We start from the raw sequence: 27,354 nt of genomic DNA, 5'->3' as shown, positions 1-27,354 counted from the left end.
CCTCAAAATCTACTTTCCTGCAGAGTTTAGCTCCAACCTTGATCAAACTCACCTGCCTGTAACTTTCTAGCAGTCCTTAAGACCTTGATTAGCTTACTCAGGTGTGTTTGATTAGTCAAGGAACCAAACTAGTAGGTTAGAGCTGGGAACCCCTGACCTAGACTAAATGTGAGCCTGGATCACAAAACCAGTCATAAGGGTCATTTTTTCAAAATTATGATTTATACATCATCTGAAATCTGAATAAATAAGATTTCCATTAATGTATGGTTTGTTAGGATAGGACAATATTTGGTTGAGATACAACAATTTGAAAATCTGGAATCTGAGGGTGCAAAAAAATCAAAATATTGAGAAAATTGCCTTTAAAGTTGTCCAAATAAAGTTCTTAACAATGTATATGACTAATCAAAAATTAAGGTTTTATATATTTACAGTAGGAAATTTATAATATATCTTAATGGAACATGATCTTTACTTAATATCCTAATGATTTTTGCCATAAAAGAAAAATCAATAATTTTAACCCATACAGTGTATTTTTGGCTATTGTTACAAATATACCCGAGCGACTTAAGACTGGGTTTGTAGTCTAGTTTGGCACTGAATGCTGTTTTGTACCAGTGTTATTTTACTGTTATTCATATAAGTGTATTGTTTTTTCAGTTTTAGTTTAATTGACATTTTATTGGCTGTTTGTCACTTCTATTGTTAATAGTTCTATTTAACTTTATTTTTAAATCGTTGTTAAAATGTTGATTTTTTTTTTAGTTTTTAATTTATATGAGGCCCTGGACTACAAAACCAGTCATATGAAAGTTAATAAATAACTTTCCATTGATGTACGGTTTGTTAGAATCTGGAATCTAAGTGTGCAAAAAAATAAAATAAAATAAATAAAAATATTAAAATCACCTTTAAAATTGTCCGAATGAAGTTCTTAGTAATGCATATCACTAATCAAAAAATAAGCTTTAATATACTTCAGGTAAGAAAATTTACTAAATATCTTCATGGAACCTGATCTTTACTTAATATCCTAATGATTTTTGGCATAAAAGAAATATTTTGACCCATACAATGTGTTTTTGGCTGTTGCTACAAATATACTCTTCCTACTTAAGACTGGTTTTGGGGTCCATTGTAAAATTAAATTTCACAATTTTTGAAAATTAAAACTTTTCCAAAAAAAAAAAAAAAAATTAAAATTGTATTAGTTTTAGCTAACAAAAGTTTATTTACTGATAAATATGTATTTTTCATAAATTAAATATTGAGCAACTAATAGCATGCAACAAAATTATTCCCATCATTCTGTAGAAAGGGTCCAAATAATGTGTTCTCTTGGGTATCACTACTGAATGTGTTTTTAATGCAAAATCATGTGCTAACAGTAATGATGATACTGTTGTTAAGGTTGAGAAGGACAAAACCATTTTAAGATATGTCATATGTCAATGTTTTGTAATATCTAAAACATTTAATATTTAAAACCACTTTATGTTAAAGAAGTTTCATGCTTTATGCTTTAGAAGTCGTGTGACACCAAAGTGTTTCCCAAATGTGTTTATGCACACATTAATGGCAGTTTGGAGACTTTTTTAATTTGGATTCACAGGTCCAATGTTTTTGGTTCTGCTTGTCTTATTTTACTCGGATCTCCTGGTAACATTTGTTTTAGTGTGTATAAAGTATTAAATTAACTGCAAATATTGACATAGAGCTTCTCTTCTCAGCATTCATTGTTGTTTAGTCACTACAGCACTACAGTGTAATTTGAACACATCCCAATAAATAATTTTCAATGACTGATGCACACATTGTAGTAAAAACACCAAAACCACATTTATAGAATAAAATGCCTTTTAGTATCTTATCTATTGCTTTTAGAAAAATTGTATCATGCAAGTAATCACAAACAAGCAAATAATACAGATATCTGAAACAATACCAGAGAGTTTCTCTCTTCACATTAGCTGATTTCTGAATAGAACAGCTCATCCTAAAAATCGACAGCTTCCTGAAGACCAGACCCAGAAATTGGGCTGCATAGAACAAACAGCAACCCTCTACAGAATAACATCTGTAATCAGTTCTGTGTTCAGTTACATCATATTTTGTCCAATTACTGCCCATCAGTTTCCTACTGATCTCCTTTCTTTTTCTTCTTCTTCTTCTCTTGTTGCTGCGGTGTTTTGGCTTTCTTTGTGGATGGCTGATTTTGTGTCTCTTCTCCTTCGCCTTCCTGATGTTTCCTCTTCTTGTTTTTCTTCTTCTTCTTTCCCTCTTGTCCTGACGCTCCTTCAGGGGTTTCTGTGGAGGCTGGCGTCTCTTTTCCCTCCAGGACCGTAGGCTTCTTACGGTTCTTGCGTTTCTTTGTCTCAGGGAGGAAACCCTTCTTTTTCTTCTTTGTGTTCTCTTCTGTCTGTTCTGCTTGTACTGCTTTCTTCACCTTTTCCATCTTTGGCTTACTAAAATAAAGCAAAGAAAGAGAAACATTGAAGACAGGTTCATTTTCAGACACACTTGCTGGAAATGGTTCAATACTCTAAAGAGAAAAGCACAGCTGTGGATCATTCAGGTAACAACACGGTAGTAAGAATCAAGCGTATGTAAACTTTTGAACGGGTCATTTTTATAAATTCAACCATTACTTTCTCTAGTGGACTGTATGTAAATATCTTATCCAGGTCAGTACTAAATAAAAAAATAACATGCATTTTGTATGATCCCTCTTATTTTGGTACAATAATTAACATTTTGTAGATTCTGCAAGGTGTAAGTAAACTTTTGACCGAAACTGTATTTCATTATTATCTATTATTATTTGTCTATTTTTATTTTATTTTGATTATTCATAGCAAACAAATGAGTCTCACATAATAAAACATTATGTATACTACTGTTGAGAATTTTAGGGGTAAGAATTTTTTTAAAGAAATTAATGTTTATTCAGCAAGGATGCATTAAATTGATCAAATGTGACCGTAAAAAAAAATCTAATGATACAAAAGAATTATATTTTATTCAAAGAATAATGATGCTGAAATTTCAGCTTTGCATCACAGGAATAAATTACTTTTACAATATATTCAAAGAGAAAACAGTTATTAGAAATTTGAATAATATTTCACAATATTACTGTTTTTACTGAATTTTAAATCATATAAATACAGACTTGGTGAGCATGAGAGACTTCTTTTCAAAGTTTTGAATTGTCATTAAGCATACACATACACATTTAAAATTAAAGTGAAATAAGATTTAAATAACGTGACTCACATAATGCCAAATAACCTCATCACGCTCCAGTACATGTCCTCCAGCTGTCCTGGTTTCTGCAGGCTTCCTTCAGCGTTCATGGACCTGAGAACTTTCTGAAGAATCTCCAGATTAACCGGCATCTTCTGCTCAAAAAGAAACAAAGTGGGTTTTCTTTAACACTCACACTTAAGAAGACCTTGTAAAATAAGATTTTAGTGAAAGCAGTGATTCATTACCTGATTTTGAACGGTTCTGACAAGGTGCTGACAGAGCTCTAGCGCCTTGACTATCTTCTCATGAACCGTTTTATTCTTACACTGTACACCTTCAAGACTCTGGAAGAAAGGGATATATTTTAGTGTATTTATACACACACACACACACACACACACACACACACACACAATATCTACATACAGTTGAAGTCAAAAGTTTACATATACCTTGCAAAATGTTAATTATTTTACCAAAATAAGAGGGATCATACAAAATGCATGTTATTGTTTATTTAGTGCTGATCAGAATAAGATATTTTACTTAAAAGACGTTTACATATAGTCCACAAGAGAAAATAATAGTTGATTTTATAAAAACGATTTCGTTCAAAAGTTTACATACACTTGATTCTTAATACTGTGTTGTTACCTGAATGATTCACAGCTGTGTGTTTTTTGTTGTTCAAAAAGTGATAGTTGTTCATGAGTCCCCTGTTTGTCCTAAACAGTTAAACTGCCTGCTGTTCTTCAGAAAAATCCTTCAGGTCCCACAGATTCTTAGTTTTTTCAGCATTTTTGTGTATTTGAACCCTTTCCAACAATTACTGTATTTTTTTTTTTTTACACTGATGACAACTGAAGGACTCATATGCAAGTATTACAGAAGGTTCAAACACTCACTAATGCTTCAGAAGGAAAAACCATGCATTAAGAGCGGGGGGTGAAAACTTTTTGAATTTGAACAGTGGACAGTGTAAATTTAACTTATGTCTTCTGGGAAATATGTAAGTATCTTCTGTAGCTTTTGAAGGGCAGTGCTAAATGAAAAAATATGATATTTAGGTAAAATAAGAAAAATGTACACATCTTCATTCTGTTCAAAAGTTTTCACCCCCCGGCTCTTAATGCATTGTGTTTCCATCTGGAGCTTCAGTGAGCGTTTGAACCTTCTGTAAAAGTTGCACATGAGTCCCTCAGTTGTCCTCAGTGTGAAAAGATGGATCTCAAAATCATGCAGTCATTATTGGAAAGGGTTTAAATACACAAAAATGCTGGAAAACCAAAGAATTTGTGGGACCTGAAGGATTTTTCTGAAGAACAGCGGCCAGTTTAACTGTTCAAGACAAACAAGGGACTCATGAACAACTATCACTAAACAAAAAAACACTGCGGTGGATCATTCAGGTAACAACACAGTATTACAAATCAAGTGTATGTAAACTTTTACTATTTTTTTTTACTATTAAAATAAACTGTTCCAAAACTTTGCTTTTGAGATAATCAAGCTAAGAAAGTGTGATTTCAACAGTGCTGACCACTGAATGGTGAAAAGTCTACCTTGGCGAGTTGGTCCACAACTTCCTGATGCAGCTCAATTCTCTGGTCTTCAGACAGCAGGTTCCTCACGTCTTTAGACTGCAGGGCCCGGAGCACAATGAGACATGCCTGACCCTAAAACAGACAAATAAATAAATAAATAAATTTAAGACAGTACAATACAATTCACGTATCTAGTAACTGTTTATACATCCAAAATATTCATGAGCTGGTCCAGTACATTATAACACATATCAGCTTTGTTTACCTGCTGATGTTCCCTCACTCCAGCAGTGATGTTCTCCACAGCCATGTTCAACAGGTTCACACATAACACCTTCAAACACAACACAAATGGATTATAACAGCTTTCATGAGGTAGAGACTTTAAACTGATTGCAACTGCCATCAGAAAAGACCTCAATTGTATTTTTTGCCCTTAATCGCTCCAGTTTTTTTTAGACTTACAGGGAATCTGCTGAAGAGGTCAATGAACATGGCTCCAGTGAGAGGGCTTTTCCTCTTCGTCATGAAAGATGTCAACGCATTCCTGAAGCAAGTCGTGACCCTCTCAACATCCACTTTACCCATAACCCTTAGCTGAAATTAATACACAAACTTATTTCATCAACCTTCAGTACTTGTAGATGAACCACAGTGTGTCAATTTGATGTGGTAGTTTACCTCTGATGGTGTTGACGGTGTGTTTTCTGAGTCCTGTTCGTTCACAACCCCTCTTAACACCTTAAGCACATAGAGAGCAGCACTGCAAAACAATAACAATGGTATTTAAAGACACAAACACATCAAAAACAGACACACAATGAACAAATTAAAGTTTGCATACTGCAAGTAGAAGTTTTTGTCTTTTATCCTGCAACATTAAATTAAGAAGCATCAATAATCGCTGAAGTCCTCACCTGAAGTAGTATAGAGATACAGACGAGTCCGTCAGTTTCTGGGCTCGACCAATCAGACGCTCAAGCATTTCATGAAGCTCCGCCTCCCGTCCATCAATTTCCCTGCAGTAATACTTTGCACGACAGAGCCGGACCCTGCCAATCAGAGACCAAGCGCAAACTATGTAAATTATACACAATTAAATCTTTCTTCATAAAGAAAATGCTGAATAAGCAGGTTTTCTGTGCGCTTTCACTAAAGGTATCGACTCTCAGCTGCAGTGTTATTATTAAAAATTATTAAAAATTTGTTTTCAGTAATTGAAATTAAACTAAAATAAATAAAACACCAGATGAAAAACTAAAGTAAGTTTACGTACAAACTAAAATTGAAAAATATATTGAAATATTTACACAAATGTGATTAAAAACTTAAAATATAAAATAAAAGCTTATATTAAATATGAATAAACACCATAAATGTATTTAAATAATACTATAGTAACACTGCTTACTTGAAGATGTCTGCAGCCTTGCGCAGGAAGTCCTGTTCCTGTTGGCTGGTTTCGGAGCTCATCCCGTTCTCAATCACGCTGAGTAACGGTTCCACCATCCCAAGAACCAGAGCACTGCTTCCCTGTTTGTTCAAGAACACCTCCACCATGTCCAGTACCTAAAAAACACACCAAATTATTTAAATCAGCCTCTGAGAGACAAAACCTGCATATTTTCACTATTTGACTGCAATTGAACACACTTACAGAATCATTTGTAAATGTTAAGACTACTTTTAACACAAATAAACTTTTCAAAAAACCCTTAAAACACTTAGATGCATCGAAACAGGCTTTATATGTCTGTAGCAACTGAGAGTTTGACTGTACAAACTGTGAACAAGCACAGTATGCAGTCAGAATAAATAATTCAGATATACACTAACAAGATTTTAAAGTGTAAATAAAATTAAATAAATAATATACAACAAATGAAAAGTAAGGAATAGTGTAGATTATTTTAATTTGTTAAAATAATAGTCTGAAAAAGTCCTTTTAACTCAACCTCTCTAAATTGATCTATTAATATATAATGTAAAAATAAATGCATTATAATATATAAACAAATAATATATTTTTAAGTTATTATACACACATACAAAGATTGGAAGATCGCCTTGATATATTACATATATATTTTATTAGGGCTGTCAAACGATTAATCGCGAGTTTGCCTAATATGCGTGTACTGTGTAATTATTATGTACATGTTAATACAAACACATTCATGTATATATTTAAGAAATATTTATATGTATTTATTATAATTTTTATATAATTTATATTTTATATAAATAAAAATATTTTGAACCTAACATATTTCTCTTAAATATATACATTATTTTGTCTATTTATATATACATAATAATTACACACAGTGCACGCACATATATTAGGCAAAAGTAAACTTTTATTTTGCATGTGATTAATCACACTTAATCGTTTCACAGCCCTAATATATATATAATCCTATTAAATTAATTTGCTCTATATGAGAAGAACTATTGTTTAACTAACTTGAAATTCAAAACTTAGATAATAATAATAATAATTAGATAATAGTAGATAAAAATATACATTTATAAGTGGAAAAACAGCCCCATGGGCCAAACATACTTTAATCTTGAAGTCCCGCACGAGGACTTTTTCCTTGCGTAGTCTTTCCTTCTCGTTTTTCTTGGCTTGGATTTTTTTCTTCTGCTCCAGAAAGAGGGCAGACAGACTTCCATCCAGTTTCATCATGGCAGCATCATCCAGTTCCTCTTCATCACTGCCGTCCTCTTCAGTGGCCTAAACAAGAACAACAGAACATCTTAAATATATAAGATATATAAATAAATATATAAATAAATAACTAATTTTATTTGTGCATACCAAAGCGTTCTGACCCTGCAGAACCTTCATCAAATCCAAACGGAAGTTCTGATCCACCTCTTCTCCTTCCTCCATGGCTTCATTGTCATCATCATCATCATCATCATCATCATCAGAGGAAGAGGAATCAGAACCTTCTTCATCCTGACGAAATTAAAAAAAGAGAAAAGGGAAGAATTTAAATAGATGCAAAATTGTTCAGTTTGATGGCATAAATATGACGGTCATGACGGTCAATCTTACCTCCTCACCATCTTCTTCATCATCTCGCTCTTTCTTCTCTTTATGTTTTTTCTTTTTCTCCTTCTTCTCATCAGTCACCATAACGCCGCTTTCTTCCTCATCCTTGTTGGGATCTAGAACCTAAAAATCAACAAGAAATCAAAATAGACCCTATTTACTGATTTAATAAATGATCTGAGTCTTATACTACTCAAATAATCACTAGTGCTGTCAAATGATCGCAATTAATCGCATCCAAAATAAAAGTTTTTGTTTAAATAATATGTGTGTATGTACTGTGTATATTTATTATTAATACATAAATACACACACATGCATGTATATATTTAGGAAAAAAATGTTGTTTATATATTAAATATATTTATATATAAATTATATTTAAAAAATTATACACGTAAATAAATGTAAATATTTTCAAAATATATATTGTGTGTGTGTGTGTGTGTGTATATATATATATATATATATATATATATATATATATATATATATATATATATATATATATATATATATATATATATATATATATATATATATATATATATATATATATATATATACACAGTGGGTACGGAAAGTATTCAGACCCCCTTAAATTTTTCACTCTTTGTTATACTGCAGCCATTTGCTAAAATCATTTAAGTTCATTTTTTTCCTCATTAATGTACACACAGCACCCCATATTGACAGAAAAACACAGAATTGTTGACATTTTTGCAGATTTATTAAAAAAGAAAAACTGAAAAATCACATGGTCCTAAGTATTCAGACCCTTTGCTGTGACACTCATATATTTAACTCAGGTGCTGTTCATTTCTTCTGATCATCCTTGAGATGGTTCTACACCTGCATCTGAGTCCAGCTGTGTTTGATTATACTGATTGGACTTGATTAGGAAAGCCACACACCTGTCTATATAAGACCTTACAGCTCACAGTGCATGTCAGAGCAAATGAGAATCACGAGGTCAAAGGAACTGCCTGAAGAGCTCAGAGACAGAATTGTGGCAAGGCACAGATCTGGCCAAGGTTACAAAAAAATTTCTGCTGCACTTAAGGTTACTAAGAGCACAGTGGCCTCCATAATCCTTAAATGGAAGATGTTTGGGATGACTAGAACCCTTCCTAGAGCTGGCCGTCCGGCCAAACTGAGCTATTGGGGGAGAAGAGCCTTGGTGAGAGAGGTAAAGAAGAACCCAAAGATCACTGTGGCTGACCTCCAGAGATGCAGTCGGGAAATGGGAGAAAGGTGTAGAAAGTGAACCATCATTGCAGCCCTCCACCAGTCGGGGCTTTATGGCAGAGTGGCCCGACGGAAGCCTCTCCTCAGTGCAAGACACATGAAAGCCCACATGGAGTTTGCTAAAAAACACCTGAAGGACTCCAAGATGGTGAGAAATAAGATTCTCTGGTCTGATGAGACCAAGATAGAACTTTTTGGCCTTAATTCTAAGCGGTATGTGTGGAGAAAACCAGGCACTGCTCATCACCTGTCCAATACAGTCCCAACAGTGAAGCATGGTGGTGGCAGCATCATGCTGTGGGGGTGTTTTTCAGCTGCAGGGACAGGACGACTGGTTGCAATCAAGGGATAGATGAATGCGGCCAAGTACAGGGATATCCTGGACGAAAACCTTCTCTAGAGTGCTTAGGACCTCAGACTGGGCCGAAGGTTTACCTTCCAACAAGACAATGCCCCTAAGCACACAGCTAAAATAACGAAGGAGTGGCTTCACAACAACTCCGTGACTGTTCTTGAATGGCCCAGCAAGAGCCCTGACGTAAACCCAATTGAGCATCTCTGGAGAGACCTAAAAATGGCTGTCCACCAATGTTTACCATCCAACCTGACAGAACTGGAGAGGATCTGCAAGGAGGAATGGCAGAGGATCCCCAAATCCAGGTGTGAAAAACTTGTTGCATCTTTCCCAAAAAGACTCATGGCTGTATTAGATCAAAAGGGTGCTTCTACTAAATGCTGAGCAAAGGGTCTGAATACTTAGGACCATGTGATATTTCAGTTTTTCTTTTTTAATAAATCTGCAAAAATGTCAACAATTCTGTGTTTTTCTGTCAATATGGGGTGCTGTGTGTACATTAATGAGGAAAAAAATGAACTTAAATGATTTTAGCAAATGGCTGCAATATAACAAAGAGTGAAAAATTTAAGGGGGTCTGAATACTTTCCGTACCCACTGTATATATATATATATATATATATATATATATATATATATATATACACACACACACAACAACAATAGTAACAAACTTAGTAACAAACTTATTTCCTCTAGAATATTCTGTTTCACTCAGAATAACATCACATCATGGAAGCTAAACGCACTGTGGGTAAAATTGGGACTTCTTATAATTAATTACACTAGTAAGGCAATTAAGAAGCTGCTGTTTTAAAAATCACTTCTTGAATTTGACAAAATCTGACAAATTGTGTGTTCACAAACTAAATTAAAGTTAAAATAAAATATAAATATTAGATGAAATGTTAAAGAAGTAAAACTAAAATAAATATAAATTAACACTAATAGAACTATATTAAAATGCCCTTTGCAGTAAAAGTAAAAGCTAATTCAAAACATCATAATAGTATGTAAATAATACTAAAATAGCACTCTTAATTAATCAGCAGTCTCTTACATTCAGGATGGAGCTGAGAGCTTCTTGGGTGAGGTGAGGACAGATACGGCTAAACACCACTTTACACACATTGCGAATCAGTCGACTGGGCTGAGACAGCAGTGACAGCAGGATCTCAACAATCACCTCCACCCAGTGCGGCTCCTCAGCAGAGCTTCCGTCATCTGTAACACACACACACACACACACACACACACACACACACACACACACAACAACAACAACATCAGTGCATCATCGAGCAGGAATAACGGACTACAAGTCAAAAACATAAGTCTTTTGACATCAAATCCATTAACTGCACTGAACTGCTCCAACTTACTCGCTTTCTTCTTTTTAGGTTTAGCTTTCTCCATGCAAGTCCTCAAATCATTCAACAGCTCTAAGCTTTCATCTGGAGCCTAGAATGAGGAAACAACATCAACATTTCTGTTAAGATTGCAAAAAAGGTAGCAAAACAGTCTTCAGAACTTTCTGAAATTATTGTTGTTATATGTTGGAACGGGAATCTAAACAAATCTGAGGTTTTCCAGCGCATTTGGGCTACTTTAACACTGCTGCTGCGGGTTGTTTTTCAAGTTCGAGGGTAGAAGCTTCCCCAATAACATTATATTTAGCCTCTGGCATGCGAACTGTACTAGGGAAACCCTACCCAAAAAAAACGCAGTTTAGAGGAGCAGTTGGGCGGGTTATGTTATGAAAACCTGGCAACCCTGTCTAAAACACATGATTTTTTTTATTCTTGTACTGGACCATTTTCAAACAGCAAAATGAACTATTAGTGATGAGATGATATTAAAATCTCACGATAGAATATGAAGTCCATGATACAATATTTATTGTGATATTTAAAAATACCAAAAAAAAAAAAAGAAAGAAAGAAATGAAGACATTTTTTTAAATAAGAACATTTTGTACATTTTTAATTTAAAATTACTTTTGTCTCTAATGCACTTCAAAATTAAGAGCTCCAACCCATGTGACTGATGCCTGAACTTTAAAGGGGACTCAAACCCTCTTTTTATTTGTGGTATACTGTCTCAGTCTACATTTCATTCACACATAGAAAGCCAAACAAATGAAAATATAATCACAATAATAAAATTGTATATTATTGTTATTCCAATGACAGTAATAGCCATATATTTGTAAACTAACTGCACTAAAAAAAATGAAAATGAATGTTCATAGCTTTTTTATTTTTACTTAGGGTAGGGAAATTACAATACTTATTTCCTAATTTCTACACTTGAAAGAGATATTTTGAATTTGGTCTCCAGTAATGTTACCCATTTAAACTACCAGCTGTCAGCAATTCATACTGCACTTTTAAGCTTTTCATTTGATGGAAATGGCATCAGAGCTTTTATTTTGACGGAAAACTCCAGCTTCAGTGGAAACAGGCTTACAAAAAGGCATCTCACTACAAATCTAGTGAAATGCTGTAATCATGTCCCTCAAAAATAAAGCATAACTGGTGGCTTTTGCATTCCCAAACACACAGCACATGCAATAAACAAGTTCACTGCATTCACTGTGAACAGAGCCGTTCTGAGGCACAGAAAACACCGGATCACAAGCTGATAGCCTGAATAAAGTGCGTGCTTCGTTTTGAAATGCACAGCAAAAACAGACTTGATAAATGGATTAAGCCATATTGTGCTTTGGGGTTCAGCCTGTTTGTCAGATACTGGGCCAAAGCATAATGGCCCAAGACAAAACTTTAAAGACCTTTTATGTTAAAAAAAGGTTTAAATATTTTAAAAACTACACTTTTTGCCTGGAAGATCTATCTTTTGATAATGTCATGTGACCACAGTATTGACCATTACATCCATAACAACCATAGATCTTTCTATAAGCAACAAGTGTAAGATATAGAAAAAAAAATACATTAGATGCACAAACAAATAATACATTGGCAAATGTACATACACAAATGTATTTTATTTTAAAATAAATTGCTAATAATAAATAATACTGATGATACTTATTATTTGATGCATTATAATTTTTAAAATCTTTTAAAAAAATCTTTTCACTTTGTGTGTGTAAATGTCTGATAACCTACTATTGTTTTTAATTCATTCATTCATTTGGTAGACGCTTTTATCCAAAGCAACTTGCATTGCATTCAAAATACACATTTTATTGGTTCATGCATTTTCAATCCTTTGACCGTGGTATTTCTAGCACCATGCTCTACATTTAAGAGCTTCGGGAATTCCCAAGTGATAATCATTATGATGATCTGATATTTCCTTTTTTAAAAAATAATTTGAGGTATCAAACCTTGAACATCTGAATCCCAACGAGAAGGAAGAGGAGCTGAAATGCCGTGTGTCTGGGTGAAGCAGACTTCTTTGCTTTTTTCTTCAAGGCCTCCACTGATTCCAGCATACTAAACACAAAAATCACATGATCTGAGCTGCAGTCTATCTACCACACCTTTCGTATTTACATTTAAAAGGTCATAATGTGGAAAATAGCTTTTTAAAATGTATTAAAGGAGAAGTCCATCTACAGAATAAAAATGTACAGATAGTGTACTCACCTCTTTGGCATCTAAGATGTTCATGTCTTTCTTTCTTCAGTCGATAAGTAATTATGTTTCTTGAGGAACATTCTCGAATTTTTCTCCATATAATGGACTTCAATGGTGCTCCCAAGTTTGAACTTCCAAAATGCAGTTTAAATGCAGCTGCAAAGGTCTCTAAATGATCCCAGCTGAGGAAGAAGGATCTTATCTAGTAAAACAATCGGTCATGTTTGAAACAAATTGACAATTTCTATACTTTTTAACCTCAAATGTTCGTCTCGTCTCTGCGATGCGCATGCGTAGTCTGTAATCTGGGTCAATACAGTTAGGGTATGATGAAAAACTCTATTTTTTTTTGTAAAGGGTGTTTGATCTTCTCTGCATATTCACTTTGTAAACACTGGGTCAGTACTTCTCCAGCAATGTAGGACAATTTTGAAGTTAGTTCACGACGACTTACACAAGACGAGCGTTTGAGGTTAAAAAGTATATGAATTGTCAATTTGTTTTGAAAATGACCAATCGTTTTGCTAGATAAGACCCTTCTTCCTCGGCTGGGATCGTTTAGAGCCCTTTGAAGCCGCATTTAAACTACATTTTTGAAAGTTCAAACTTGGGGGAACCACTGAAGTCCACTATATGGAGAGAAATCCTGAAATGTTTTCCTTAAGAACATAATTTCTTTACGACTGAAGAAAGAAAGACATGAACATCTTGGATGACAAGGGGGTGAGTAAATTATCTGTAAATTTTTGTTCTGGAAGTGGACTTCACCTTTAAGACAGACATCATAAGTAGTGTTTTGCAGGATACGTCACCTGTCCCAACCCTGTTTCTGCTCTGGACTGAGGGTCTGAATGATCTGGACGTATTTGCTCTGGTTGAGCAGCATGGTGGCGTACTGGACCATACAGTAGATCCACATGCTTCCATCAGCTTTAACACCCAGAATCCTCCGGGAGTTCAGATTCTCTGCCTCAGGAGATTCTCCTAACACAGCCATTGAGTTCAGGCCCTGCAGAAGACTGGAGGAGATGAAGCATATAATTAGTTTAATTATATTTCTTATTAATTACATTTTATTTAATAACTTAACTTAACTTGGTCTGTTCAAAGAAAACTATCTGTTATCCATTATCATTTACATTTTATTTAAAAAAAAAAAAAAAAAAAATAATATATATATATATATATATATATATATATATATATATATATATATATATATATATATATATATATATATATATAAATTACATTTTTAATTAATTATGACTGATTTAATTTTTTATTTAAATTTTGTCTGACCTATAGAAGGATGAAGAGATAGTGGCCCGTGTTTGTTGATCTATGGGCACTGAGAGAGCCTTCACTGTCTCAGGGATTTCTGGAGTGGGTTTCTTCACATCAAAGAAGGCGTGGAAGAAAACAAACCTGCGGAAGAAATATAAAGCATCATAATGCTATTGATTCACATCAAAGAGAGAGATCGTGAAGAGACCATTAGTGAGATCTAAAGAGGAGTTACCTAGCCATTTTCATGACAAGATCCTCCTGCTTTTTAATTTGATGGTTTTCCACAATGAAAGTGAGGCGTGGAATGATCCATTTACGAAATCTGGCAACACAGCTGTCACTCCTACAGAATAAAAGAAAACAGAATAAATATGAAATTGGCATAAGAGGGAAAATGCCTGCAGATATATTTTTTAATGTATAAATTAATTAGTAAACAAATTAAAAATAATCTCAATTACAAATTAATCTTGTCATATTGTTATTTATGCCAAAATTATATTTTACGTAAATTACATAAATAATAAAATTATAGTTTTTTTAGTACTTTATAAAATATTAGATTTTTATTATTTATTATTGGTATATTATATTTTATTATTACTACTATTACAACTATTGCTAATAATTAATGTATAAGGTAATATATAAATATTATTGAATTTATTGTGTATAACAGCAGTAATCTTTTTTACATTTGAATAATACAACCAAATTACATTTTTTTGATTAGATGATGCATTATTAGTAACTATAATGTATAAATGCATACATTCTATTGTATAAATATTATTGTATTTATTGTGTATTACATCATTAATCTTTTTTTATATTTATTATATATATATATATATATATATATATATACACACACACACACACACTTCTATTAATTTATGTACATCACATAAAACATAATAACATTACTTATATATATTTATAAAAAATAATTATTGTATTTATTGTATATAGCAAATAGATTTATATTATAGATTTCTATAAATATTATTATTATTATTATGAATACTACAAATAGTTAATATTAAATATTGTTATTATTATTAGTGTATTGTATACAATAAATATTAATAGCTGTTTTTATTTTTGCTACTAAAATACGGTTTTGACTATTTTTTAAAAATCTATTCTTAATGACTTTAAACCAGTCAATTCTTAGAAAATCCAGCATGAACTCACTCTACTTTAGACTCCTGGTTTCCTTTCTGTCTGCGGGTGCTGAATTCCAGGCATTTCTCCAGCTGGGGGCTGCAGAAGGCCTCCATCAGCCACTCCACGTACTGCTGCAGCGCAGACAAACTCATGTGCTCCAGAACCTTCCAGCTGGATGGGACCACAGGGTAGCCCTGGTTGGTGAGCTGAGTGAAGCCAAGCGCCACGACGAGCTGTTTGTCAGCGTCAGCGCAGCCCTGCATGAACTCACTCACATACTTCTCCATTTCTGGACCAAACTTGAATCGCTCTGCCAGCTGAAGGAAAAGACGCACAATAAACACACAATATTATGGCACAGGCTATATTCAGAATGGAATACTAGCTTATTGCATATGTATGTTCTTGTAGAAATGTTAGAGTAGTATACAACATTGATGTCAATATTATCTCACTAATTTCAATTGTAGTGATTCATAAGTTACTGCAGAATTAAATGATGTTTGCATTTTTGTTAATCCATTTTCAAACAAAAAATTATGAATGCTAACATTGACATACATCACATGAAACATACACATCATCAAATATAAAGACAGACCTGTGCGGACAGCATGTGTTGACCGAAGTGTCTCATCACATCACCGGACAGGACAAACTCGAGCTGAGGGACGGACAGCAGCGGGAGAGATGCTCCCAACAACCGGAAACTCAAATAACTAATAAATAAAGAGAGAAAAAAGCATGTGTTTTTGTCATCATATGCTAATGGGTATTGAAACCGTTCTTAAATTGAAATCAGTAAAAAATGTAAACATGACTTCTCTAGACAACAACATAAAGTAACAATTAAATTAAATTAAACAATAATTTACATTTTAACAATGTAACTGTAACATTTTAACAACATATATTTTATCATTATAAAATATACAAATAAAATAAATACATACATTTTATATAAAATTAAACTATTAAATTAAATAAATTACATTAACTTTAAAATAGTAATTAAAATAAAAATCAACAATTTAAGAATACATTTTAGAACATTTTGATTTTAGAATAAAATGTAAGAACATTAACAATGAAATGCATTTCATTTATATAATAATATAATAGTATAAAATAATTGCTTTAAATAAAATTAAAGTAAACTTTAGTTTAATTTTAATCTAAAACTAAATAATAGATATTAGACTAATAAATAATAATAATAATAATAATAATAAATTCAATTTACACAAATTAAATAAAAAATTACATTAACATCAAAACAAAAATTAACAATTTAAGAATACATTTTAAAACTAGCTATTTTACATAAAGAACATTAACAATGAAATACATTTTAATGATATAATAATATAATACATATATTTATTACATATTTATATTTGATATATATAGTTTTAATTTTAAACTAAATAATGTTTAATTTTAAACTAAATAATTTACACTGAATAATACATTTTATTTACAAAACTATAAACCACATTTATTAAACCACATTTAAAATAAATTAATGCTACATACAAAAATTTTTTCATCCACCAACCCAGAACAATGTTTTCTGCTAACTTAACAGTTACATTCTAAGACGATAACAATCGTACTCACTTACAATAAAAAGATGCATGTCTGTGTTTATTATTATGTGCAAAATAATCAAAAATAATCAAATGCAGTGAAGTAATATCCAGGTGTACCCATATCTAGTGGCAAGTTAGACACTTGACTTAGCAGGTTAAGGTTACACATGTTAAACTCACTGTGTGGGTCCAGGCGTCTCTGACAGCATGCCATTGATAATGGCTTCATTCCAGAACATCTCAAAGCTTTCCTCTTGCAGAGACACTTGCAGCATGTCCAGCGCGACCGAGGGAAGAATGTTCTCCTTCTTTACAGAGCGTGCGGCTGTCTTTAAAACGCCCACCAGCCTGGAAGTACACATTAGAACAGTTAATAAAACAAAAAAGCACACAAACCGCAAGCATGTTTGTAACCTACCATGTGTAAATAATGTTTAAATTAAATCAAGCAGCAAAAAAAGTAATCATACTAACAAACTAACAATGTTTTTAATCTAAAGCAGCATTTTGCTTTTTTAAATTACATAATTATTTCATATTATAAATTAATACATTACTATATTATGAATTAATTTATAAATCAATTTAAAACACCGAAATATATTTTAAAGTCACCTAAATAAATGAAGAGACTTAAACTCTTCATTAAATTAAAATTAATTAAATCAACTAAAAATTACTAAATAAATAAAAATAAATGTAATAATTCAAATAAATTCAAATACATACATAGTAATTTAATAATTATTTTTTAATTATTTTTGCATATATTAGAATATCTGAAAACAAAGACAAAACATATGACATAAGAACACAAATGGGAGTCAGACACACTCACTTTGGCATGTTCTCTTCATTAATAACTGCTTTTGTTCCCAATAGTTGCTTGAGTTTTTTTAGGTTTGAGCACAGACGGGAACTTCTGCATGGCCACTAGGAGGAGCTCCAGCTGCTCAGGGGTGTTGAGGGCAGAGGTCAGGTCAGATTGCAGGGCACTCAGAAGCACCTCTTTAAACACCTCCTGCGATGTCTATACAACAAAACAAGTGCAAATGAAACATTACATGAGGTAATGAATAAAAATGATTAGTAGTATTCTGTTTATTGCAACTAATAATACTAATAATACAACATGAAAAGTGATTACTGGGGTTCAAGCGCTTTAAGGAATTTAAGCACATATGAAAAAAGACATTATTTAGCAAGTCTGTAACCACCTAAATCAATTATTTAAAACAGCATTTTTGGCAAATCCTGGTAATTTACCATAGAAATACGTTTTATAACATTTATGACTGTTATAGCAGCAAATGTGGTCTGATCTCCTTAAAACTGCATGCATGTTTAGAATCACCTGTGGCATGTGCTCAGCTATGGAAGCATATGGGTAGCAATATTCAGTCTAAAACATAATATGCAAAATGGCAATGCAACATGAAAAATGGCAATGTATTTCTGTATTTAAATTTACATTTTGCCATTTATATGTGCAACATTTAGTGCAAAATGAAAATTATATAAGTCACAACTGTGAGTTGAAAGTCAAGCTTTTTTTTTTTTTTTTTTGATAATTATTAATATTCACTCTCCAGATAATCTTTCTGCACTGGTTTGATTCCGATCAGGTGAAAAACCTAGGACTAGTTCGCAAAACGAAAATATAGCCAGGCTCACGATCGAATCTGAGGAACGCGTTTTGTTCCAACAACAGGATTCCAAAAACTTAAGACACAAGTCTGCGACTGACGTTCTAGGAGTTATGAGCAATTTCGTACTTTCGATCGCTGTAGTGCCCCCCATCAGGCCGATGGGGTGAGCCTTGGTGATGTTGTCGATGGTGTGAGTACTACCATCCCTCCAAGTTTCAAGTCTCTACGACTTACAGTTTGGTCTGCACGATCAGTTTTATGTTCAGATTGCTGATCCTTGGCCATTCTAACAATTACAATAAGGTTTCAGGGATACACACTGAATATTATTAGTGTTAACATTTAGACACTGCTGGACAAAGGTTTGGAATAATTACTTTTTTTATGCTTTTGAAAGAAGCCTATCACGTATTTATTTAATTAAAAATATACTAAAATTAGTAATATTGTGAACAAATATTACAACATAAAATTACTGTTTTCTGTTTGAATATATTGCAAAATATAATTTACACCTGTGATGCAAAGATGAATTTTCAGCACCATTACTCCAGTCTCACATGATCCTTCAGAAATCATTCTCATATGCTGATTTGCTGCTCCAAAACATTTCTTATTATTGTGAATGCTGAAAACTGAGGATTATATTTAATGGAAAACAGAATGAAGGATCGTGTGACACTGAAGCCTGGAGTAATGATGCTGAAAATTCAGCTTTGCATCACAGGAATAAAGTACATTTTACATAATATTCAAATAGAAATTTGTTTTTTTAACCTGTAAAAATATTTCACAATATTACTGTTTTTACATAATATAGTTTAATATAATGTTAATAAAGTTTTTAGCATTGAGTATTAAAACCTATGATTCCAATACTCATATGTGACCCTTGACCACAAAACCAGTGGCCAAAATACATTGTATGGGTCCAAATCATACATTTTTCTTTTGTGCCAACAATCATTAGGATAAAGATTATTAAATAAAGATCATGTTCCATGAAGATATTTTGTACATTTCCTACCATAAATATGTCAAAACTTAATTTATGACTTGTAATATGCATTGCCAAGAACTTCATTTGGACAACAATATTTTGCATTTTTTTCAAATAGTTTTATCTCGGCCAAAAAATGTCCTATCCTAACAAAACATTGACATACACCAACAGAAAGATTATTTGTTTAGCTTTCAGATGATGTATAAATGTAAGTTTCAAAAAATTTACCCTTATGTTTTGTGGTCCAGGGTCACATATTATAATAATGCTTATATTTACAATACTTATTGTTTGTAATGCTACTAGGACACTCAAGAACACCTCTTCAATCATCTCCTTTAATGTCTATAAAACAATTAGTACACAAACAATACATTAATCATCACCTCTGACAGGATGGCGACTATGGTTTTTCTGGGCAGGTCTTTCAGGTGTTCTCCATACTGGGACAAACTCTGCAAGAGCTGCACACACTCCAACATGACCTGTGGCTCCTAAGAAATGACATACAGTAAAAGATCATCAACATCTGAATCCCAAATGGCATCTGAAATAATATGCAAGATTATAAATAGCATACCGCACATCTATTTCCAGTGATTTAACCATGTAAACGTATTAATGCAACACTCTGGTTCTCTTACCTTATGCAGACGTGTGGACTGAGAAAGGGCGAGTACCCCGAAGAAATTCCCAAATGCTGCATTTCTGATTAATTTCTGTCAAAAGATTTGAAGCATCACATGAAAAACCTATGAGCTCCATGAATATGACAGAATGATGACTAGGATAATAAAGTATTAAAGCCACATCAGGGTTCCATGTGTAATCCTCACCTTTTGGGCTGTCTGGAGGTTGTGCTTTTCTTTGACGCTGTCTAGTGTGGATTTCAATGAGATCTCCTCAAATACACTCAGCAGCTGCGTACAGAAATAAATAATAGTAAAATACACATCTAATGACTGCTATAAAGTAAAAACGTGAAGATATAACTTGACTGGTTTAAAATACCTGAGCCAGTGCAACGCTGTATCCTGACCGAGCATCTTCTCTTGTGTGAGAAAGACCGTCCACTAGTCTCTTCAGTGAATATTTCAACTCATCCGGCTAGGTGAAAACATACATAAAGTAAGCAAACATACATTTCTGACATGAATCTGATCCACTGACTATCATACAAGGTCACATCTTTCACACAATCCTTAAGGGCCTTTTTTGTCTTTTGTGTTAAAGCATTAGTGATTTTTACAATTCTTAGGAAAAACACTTGATAGAATAGATTTTAATTATTTGTTAAAACACTACCAGTCAAAAGATTTTTAATGTTTTTTTAAAGAAGTCTCTTCTGCTCACCAAGCCTGCAATTATTTGATCCAAAATACAGCAAAAAATGTAAATTTTTGAAATATTTTTATTTAAAATAAGTGCTTTCTATTTGAATATATTAAAATGTAATTTATTCCTGTGATCAAAGCATTCTTACTCCAGTCTTAAGTGTTACATGATCCTTCTGAAATCATTCTAATATGCTGATTTGCTGTTCATCAAGCAATTTTATTATTATCAGTATTTGATTACAATTTTTTCAGGATTCTTTGATGAATTGAAAGATCCAAAGAAATTATAGAAAGTAATACTTTGATTTAGCAGGGATGCTGTAAATTGATCAAAAGTGATGATAAAACATTTATAATGTTAATGTTATAATATTACAAAAGTTTTCCATTTCAGATAAATGATAAAAATTATACTCTAGCTGTTTCTAACATAATAATAATAATAATAATAATAATAATAATAATAATAATAATAATAAATGTTTTTTTGAGCAGCAAATCAAAATATTAGAATGATTTTTAAAGGGTCATGTGACTGGAGCAATGATGCTAAAAATTCAGCTTTGAAATCACAGAAAGAATTTACATTTTAAAATATATTCAAATAGAAAACAGTTATTATAAATAGTAAAAATATTTACTGTTTTTCTATACTTTGGATCAAATAATTGCAGGCTTGGTGAGCAGAATAAACTTCTTTAAAAAAAAACATTAAATCATACTGTTCAAAAACTTTTGACTGGTAGTGTACATGTTAGTAAAAACGAAACAATTAACAAATTTATTAAAATTTAAAATTCGAAATTATCTCTCTCATCCTATGAACAGAAAAGTTATAACAGCAGCTCCATTTAACCCACGTGTTTACATCAACAACCAAAGCCCAATGGTAACTATGCAGATAATGACAGTTTATTATAATAAGCTGGTGATAAAACAGCACAGACAACAATAACAACCATCTCCGGCAGAGAAAAATACTGATCAACAGTGACCAGACAATATTAAAATGATCATCAGAGCTGAAACTCACATACCTTCTCACTCGTCTTCAAGTGTTCAATCAAATCCTCGATCGCTTTGAGGCGGATTTCTCGCTGGGGTTTCGCGATGTCCCAGAAGTAATCCAGGAACTGTCGGTTCTGTTTGAGAATACCTTTAGCATCGGTAACTTTGGGTCTTACGGTGCTGTCCTCGATCTCTCCCATGTTTGTCTGCATCACTGCAACCATGAGAGTGTGGCCACACGTGGGGAATCGCAAAGACGTTCTCTTCCAGAGTTACTTCCGTGCTGTGATTTCAAAATAAAAGTCTCGTACCCCCACAATCGAACTGTAGAAGTTTTCAAGTATACGTTTAATACGTTCGGTTCCCGTTTTAAATGGACATTTACTGATTATTTTAAAATTTATTAGGGTGTTTATTGATTGGGTCGTTCAAAGAACATCGTGGACACATCTGATACTTACAGGTATGTGACAGAAATATAAAAGAGATTATCCAAAACAGTTTCTAATGGAGGAGGTCTGGTTTAGTTTTTGTCAAAATAGAATAAGTTGAACAAAACCATGTTTAAGCATGCCAACTACTTTGGTTCTTTACTAGACTGAAATGTTATTAGAATTGTATTAATTTGTTGTTTAATTGGTTTATAAACATGTTTGACATTTCTGTCATTTCAAGACAGAAAGAAAAGAAAGTGAAAGTAAATTAACCTGCCTACAGACTGAAGACAAACATGCTACATTGCATATGAAAATATTCATAGAAATGTATAAAGACAAGATTATACTTTATATTATACTTAGTAAATTAAATTATACTTGGTAATGCAACATCTGTATCTGTATCAATGTTTATTTCATGGAAGTATATGTTGGTGGTAAAAGAAATTCATTTATTTTATTCTAAAAGCAGATTCACTTAAGTGCATTTAATGAGTCACTCACTGTTTCTCAAGAAATGTTCCCCCACAAATAACAATATTAATATAAATAATAATATAGATTAAATTGGTTAAAAAGAAAAAATATGTATTTAGATCATTTTAACTTTTTTACTTTTTGTTAAAAAAATATTTAATTTAAACCCAAGTGACCAAAAATTACAAGGAGCAAATATAGGCTTGAAATGCAGTGATTTATTTATTTATTTATTTTGTAAATGAAAAGGCTTTGAAGAAGGGGAGAGCAATGGCAGAATCATCACCAACATCACTAAAAAGAAGAGAAACCAGGAGACAAAGTCTAACTGAACCTCCATGCAATTAAAGAACATTTATTTGATTTATTATTAATGAAGTCTGTCCACATAACAGTGTGTTCCAAGTGTAGACTACTAGTGTAGGTGATTTATCTTCATCATTTCTCTTTCCAGTCATGTCATCCTCCAGTGGTCCACTGACTGAGGAGCTTCAGTGCTCTATATGTCTGGATGTGTTCACTGATCCAGTCAGCACTCCATGTGGACACAACTTCTGCAAGACCTGTCTGAATAAGTGCTGGGACAACAGTCAGACCTGCAACTGTCCTTACTGTAAAGAAACATTCAAACAAAGACCTGATCTCAAGATTAATACCACACTGCGAGAGGTTGTAGATCACTATAAAAAAAAAAAAAACCTAAGAAAAAAACTGAAGTTCTGTGTGACATCTGTGAGGAAAGAAAGCTAAGAGCCCTAAAGTCGTGTCTGGTGTGTCAGAGCTCTTACTGTGAAACTCACCTGGAGCCTCATTTGAGAGTGGCAGGTTTAAAGAAACACAAACTGATTGAACCTGTGAGTAATCTGGAGGACTATATATGTCAGACACATGAGAGACCTCTGGAGCTGTTCTGTAGAGATGATCAGACATGTGTTTGTCCAATGTGTGCTCTGGCAGACCACAACAATCACAACACTGTTCCTCTAGAAGAAGAGAGTGAAGAGAAGAAGGTAGAAGTTACTAACAAAACTGCTTTTAAACTGCTATCATGAAGAATCAAATTTTCTTTGATCTTAAAAAAAAAAGAGTTCATTATGAAGACATAATGTGAGTTTCTTCAGAAGACAGTACAACTCTGTTATAATAAATGTGTCTGTATCTATATGAAAACACAGAAAGATGTGCAGCAGATGATCCAGAAGAGAATTAAGAAGATTCAAGACATCAAACACTCAGCAGAAGTTAGAAAGGTGAGTAAAGCATAATTGAATTAAGCTTATACAAGTAATTATTATACAAAATTTAGTTCAGGTCCTCCACAGAGAGTTACAGTGACTCTTTCTGCAGGTTACATTGTTAATCCAATAGGTGGCGACAAGTGACTGTCTTTAGTGAGTCACTGATTTTGATTCATTTGCTGAGCTGATTCGTTCAAAAACACTGATTCATTCAAGAACAAATCTCTACCACAGTGTGTTGTGGCTTTGTTTGAAACCCTTATCTTTAATCAGAACAATTACAAAGTAAATTTACTGAATTGTTGTTTAAAAGAAATGTCACACTCACAACTGCAAAATTAACACTTAAATTGAGAGATTTTGAAAAGCCCCTAATAACACTGAAGTATGAGCAATAGTAACACTGATTCTTGTTTTATCAAACACCACTAATAATTTGTTGACTGACTGGTTGAGCAGAGAAACACAGAGGAGGAGAAAGCAGCCTGTGTTGAGTTCTTCACTGATCTCATCCGCTCCATTGAGAGATGTCAGACTGAACAGCTGGAGATGATGGAGGAGCAGCAGAAAGCAGCAGAGAAACAGGAGGAAGAGCTCATTGAAGAGCTGGAGCAGGAGATCACTGAGCTAAAGATGAGAAACACTGAGCTGGAGCGGCTCTCACACACTGAAGATCACCTCCAACTCCTACAGGTCAGTCAACATTTCTCTGATCAATGATAATGCAGTATATGACACTCTTAATGATGAAGGATTTCTCCTCTCTCCTGCTGTAGATTTCCTCATCCCTGTGCAGCCCTACAAACACCAGGAACTGGCCTGAGATCAGTATGAAGACTCATGTGAGTCTGGAGACTCTGAGGAGAGCTCTGACTCAACTGCAGCACACTCTAGATGAGAAACTCACACAAACTGGTACAACAATGTCAAATACACAATGGAGATAAATGCGTTTATCAACTTAATATCATTATTAATATAATTAACATGATTTCAATAATACTGTTAATGAAGAATGAGTCTCAAGGACCTTCTGATGTTTTATTGTTGTGTGTCTCTACAGAGCTGAAGAGGATGCAGCAGTATGCAGGTACAGTGAACTGTCTGCACTACACTAGATTACATTCAGATACTCACAGATTCATTACTGCACTACAATCTAATATTAAATATTAAAAACATCATCATCACATAATCTTCATAAGTTGTGATTAATGTTCTCTGTTTTCTTAGTGGATGTGACTCTGGATGCTGATACAGCTCATCCATATCTCATCCTGTCTGATGATGGAAAACAAGTGAGATGTGGAGACATTGGACAGAATCTCCCAGATAATCTGAAGAGATTTGATTCATGCGTCTGTGTCCTGGGAAAGGAGGGATTCTCCTCAGGGAGATTTTATTTTGAGGTGCAGGTGAAGGGAAAGACTGACTGGGATTTAGGAGTGGTCAGAGAATCCATTAACAGGAAGGGAGAAATCAAAGCGAAACCCAGTAATGGATACTGGACTGTGGCTCTGAGGAATGGTTATGAATATGCAGCATGTGCTGGTCCCTCTGTCTCTCTGTATGTGAGAGTGAAGCCGCAGCGGGTCGGTGTGTTTGTGGATTATGAGGAGGGTCTGGTCTCCTTTTATGATGTGGAGTCCAGCTCTCATATCTACTCTTACACTGGTCAGTCTTTCACTGATAAACTCTATCTATTTTTCAGCCCATTTTTAAACAATAAAGGTAAAAACTCAGCCCCACTGATCGTCACACCTGTTAATTACAATAAATAAATTTACACTAAAATTATAATTCTTTTTGTAAAAATATAATTATTTTTGTAGAAAACACAGAAAACTTTAAATATGTGCTGTTACACATATGTGCTGTCTGTGAATATCTTTTTTTTTTTTTTAAAATATGCAGAAATGACATTTTAAATTTTTTGTATTTAATTTTAAATTTAAAACGTTTGTAGACTTTTATCATTCCAGGCTGCAAAAAAGACTTTTTTTCAATAGATAGCCAACATGCAAATTAAATCACGGTAACAAATCTGTATGAATAACAATAACCACTTGTCATATTTTTAAAAACATCAAGAAACCTGTCAGAAGCCCAGACAACCACAAGAGCAGGTGTAACTGCATGATAAGAGCAGTCATTGTGAGGGAATGGTGTACTCTGCTGGAGACTTTTGGAAATTACTGATTGTCTACACATGTATTATTGCAAGACTAAAATACAGAGAGAACTTTTAAATTTATTTATTTTCAAATGTATGCCTTAATTTATCATTTACTTTAAAATATATTTTAACTTTGCTTAGTTACTCCATGCCGCTGCAACGGCTAGCACATGATTATGAAATAAAACCACTGGGGTGGACAGTGAATATCAGGGAAGACAGAGAGGCAAATGCTCCTAAAATGTTTTAATTATGTAGTGAATTAGTTAGTTAGTTAGCTAGTTTAACTGTCCAAAGCTTTGAAAAGCCCTGGTGTACAGGTACGTTATGCCACATAGCAAGCAACCACTGAAACAATGCTACTGTAAGTCAGTGTTGATGCATCAACACTAATTACACTGAATTAATGTTACAAAGAGATGCTGGTTCAGAATCACCTTTGGATCCTTAGTTAATGGTGAAAATCAATGTCATTTATTAACATCACTATATTGATTCTCACTGCTGTTGTATCAAAACTGTATCAAATCAAACTCACTGTAGTAGAATCAGTATTACAATGTAATGTTGATTCCAAATCATTTCTGAAACAAGACTGAAAATACAACTGATCTGTAATATTAAATTAATTAAATTTATGTTACAATCTTATATACCAGAGCTCATTCTGAAACAACATTGAAAGTATAGTCCAAAAAAAATCATAATTTTCTCACCCTTAAGTTGCTCCAAACCTGTATGAATTTTTCTCTTTTATTGAGCACAAAGAATGTGGGCAACCAAACAGTTGACGGTAGCCATTGGCTTCCACAGTATGGGAAGAAATACTATAGAATTCAATGGCTGCCATGATCTGTTTGGTTACACACAAGTTCTGAACACCTGTATTTCATCTAGTTAGTAGCC

The 27,354-nt window shown here is 33.2% G+C and overlaps 1 protein-coding gene and 1 pseudogene across 1 annotated transcript; one reads left to right on the top strand and one right to left on the bottom strand.

The window, feature by feature from the left end:
• Positions 1 to 1,408: 1,408 nt before the first annotated feature.
• mybbp1a (MYB binding protein (P160) 1a) lies at positions 1,409 to 22,376 on the bottom strand. The gene is given in 28 exon segments (XM_051110149.1): positions 1,409 to 2,471; positions 3,283 to 3,407; positions 3,501 to 3,599; positions 4,818 to 4,931; positions 5,065 to 5,133; positions 5,265 to 5,396; positions 5,481 to 5,562; positions 5,717 to 5,851; positions 6,211 to 6,368; positions 7,366 to 7,539; positions 7,624 to 7,767; positions 7,867 to 7,986; positions 10,527 to 10,690; positions 10,849 to 10,927; positions 12,819 to 12,927; positions 13,884 to 14,090; positions 14,374 to 14,499; positions 14,594 to 14,704; positions 15,559 to 15,848; positions 16,133 to 16,250; positions 17,304 to 17,471; positions 17,962 to 18,020; positions 18,022 to 18,153; positions 20,162 to 20,269; positions 20,420 to 20,494; positions 20,612 to 20,695; positions 20,787 to 20,882; positions 22,150 to 22,376. Coding segments are annotated over 28 exon segments (3,801 nt in total). The 5' UTR covers positions 22,345 to 22,376; the 3' UTR covers positions 1,409 to 2,143.
• A 63-nt stretch (positions 22,377 to 22,439) lies between these two features.
• Positions 22,440 to 27,176, top strand: LOC127165484 (E3 ubiquitin-protein ligase TRIM39-like; annotated as a pseudogene).
• Positions 27,177 to 27,354: the final 178 nt, after the last annotated feature.

Source organism: Labeo rohita, chromosome 5, assembly GCF_022985175.1.
Source record: "Labeo rohita strain BAU-BD-2019 chromosome 5, IGBB_LRoh.1.0, whole genome shotgun sequence".
Lineage (NCBI taxonomy): Eukaryota > Metazoa > Chordata > Actinopteri > Cypriniformes > Cyprinidae > Labeo > Labeo rohita.
Note: the sequence above shows the minus strand (reverse complement) of the source record. Positions and strands in the feature narration are given on the sequence as shown.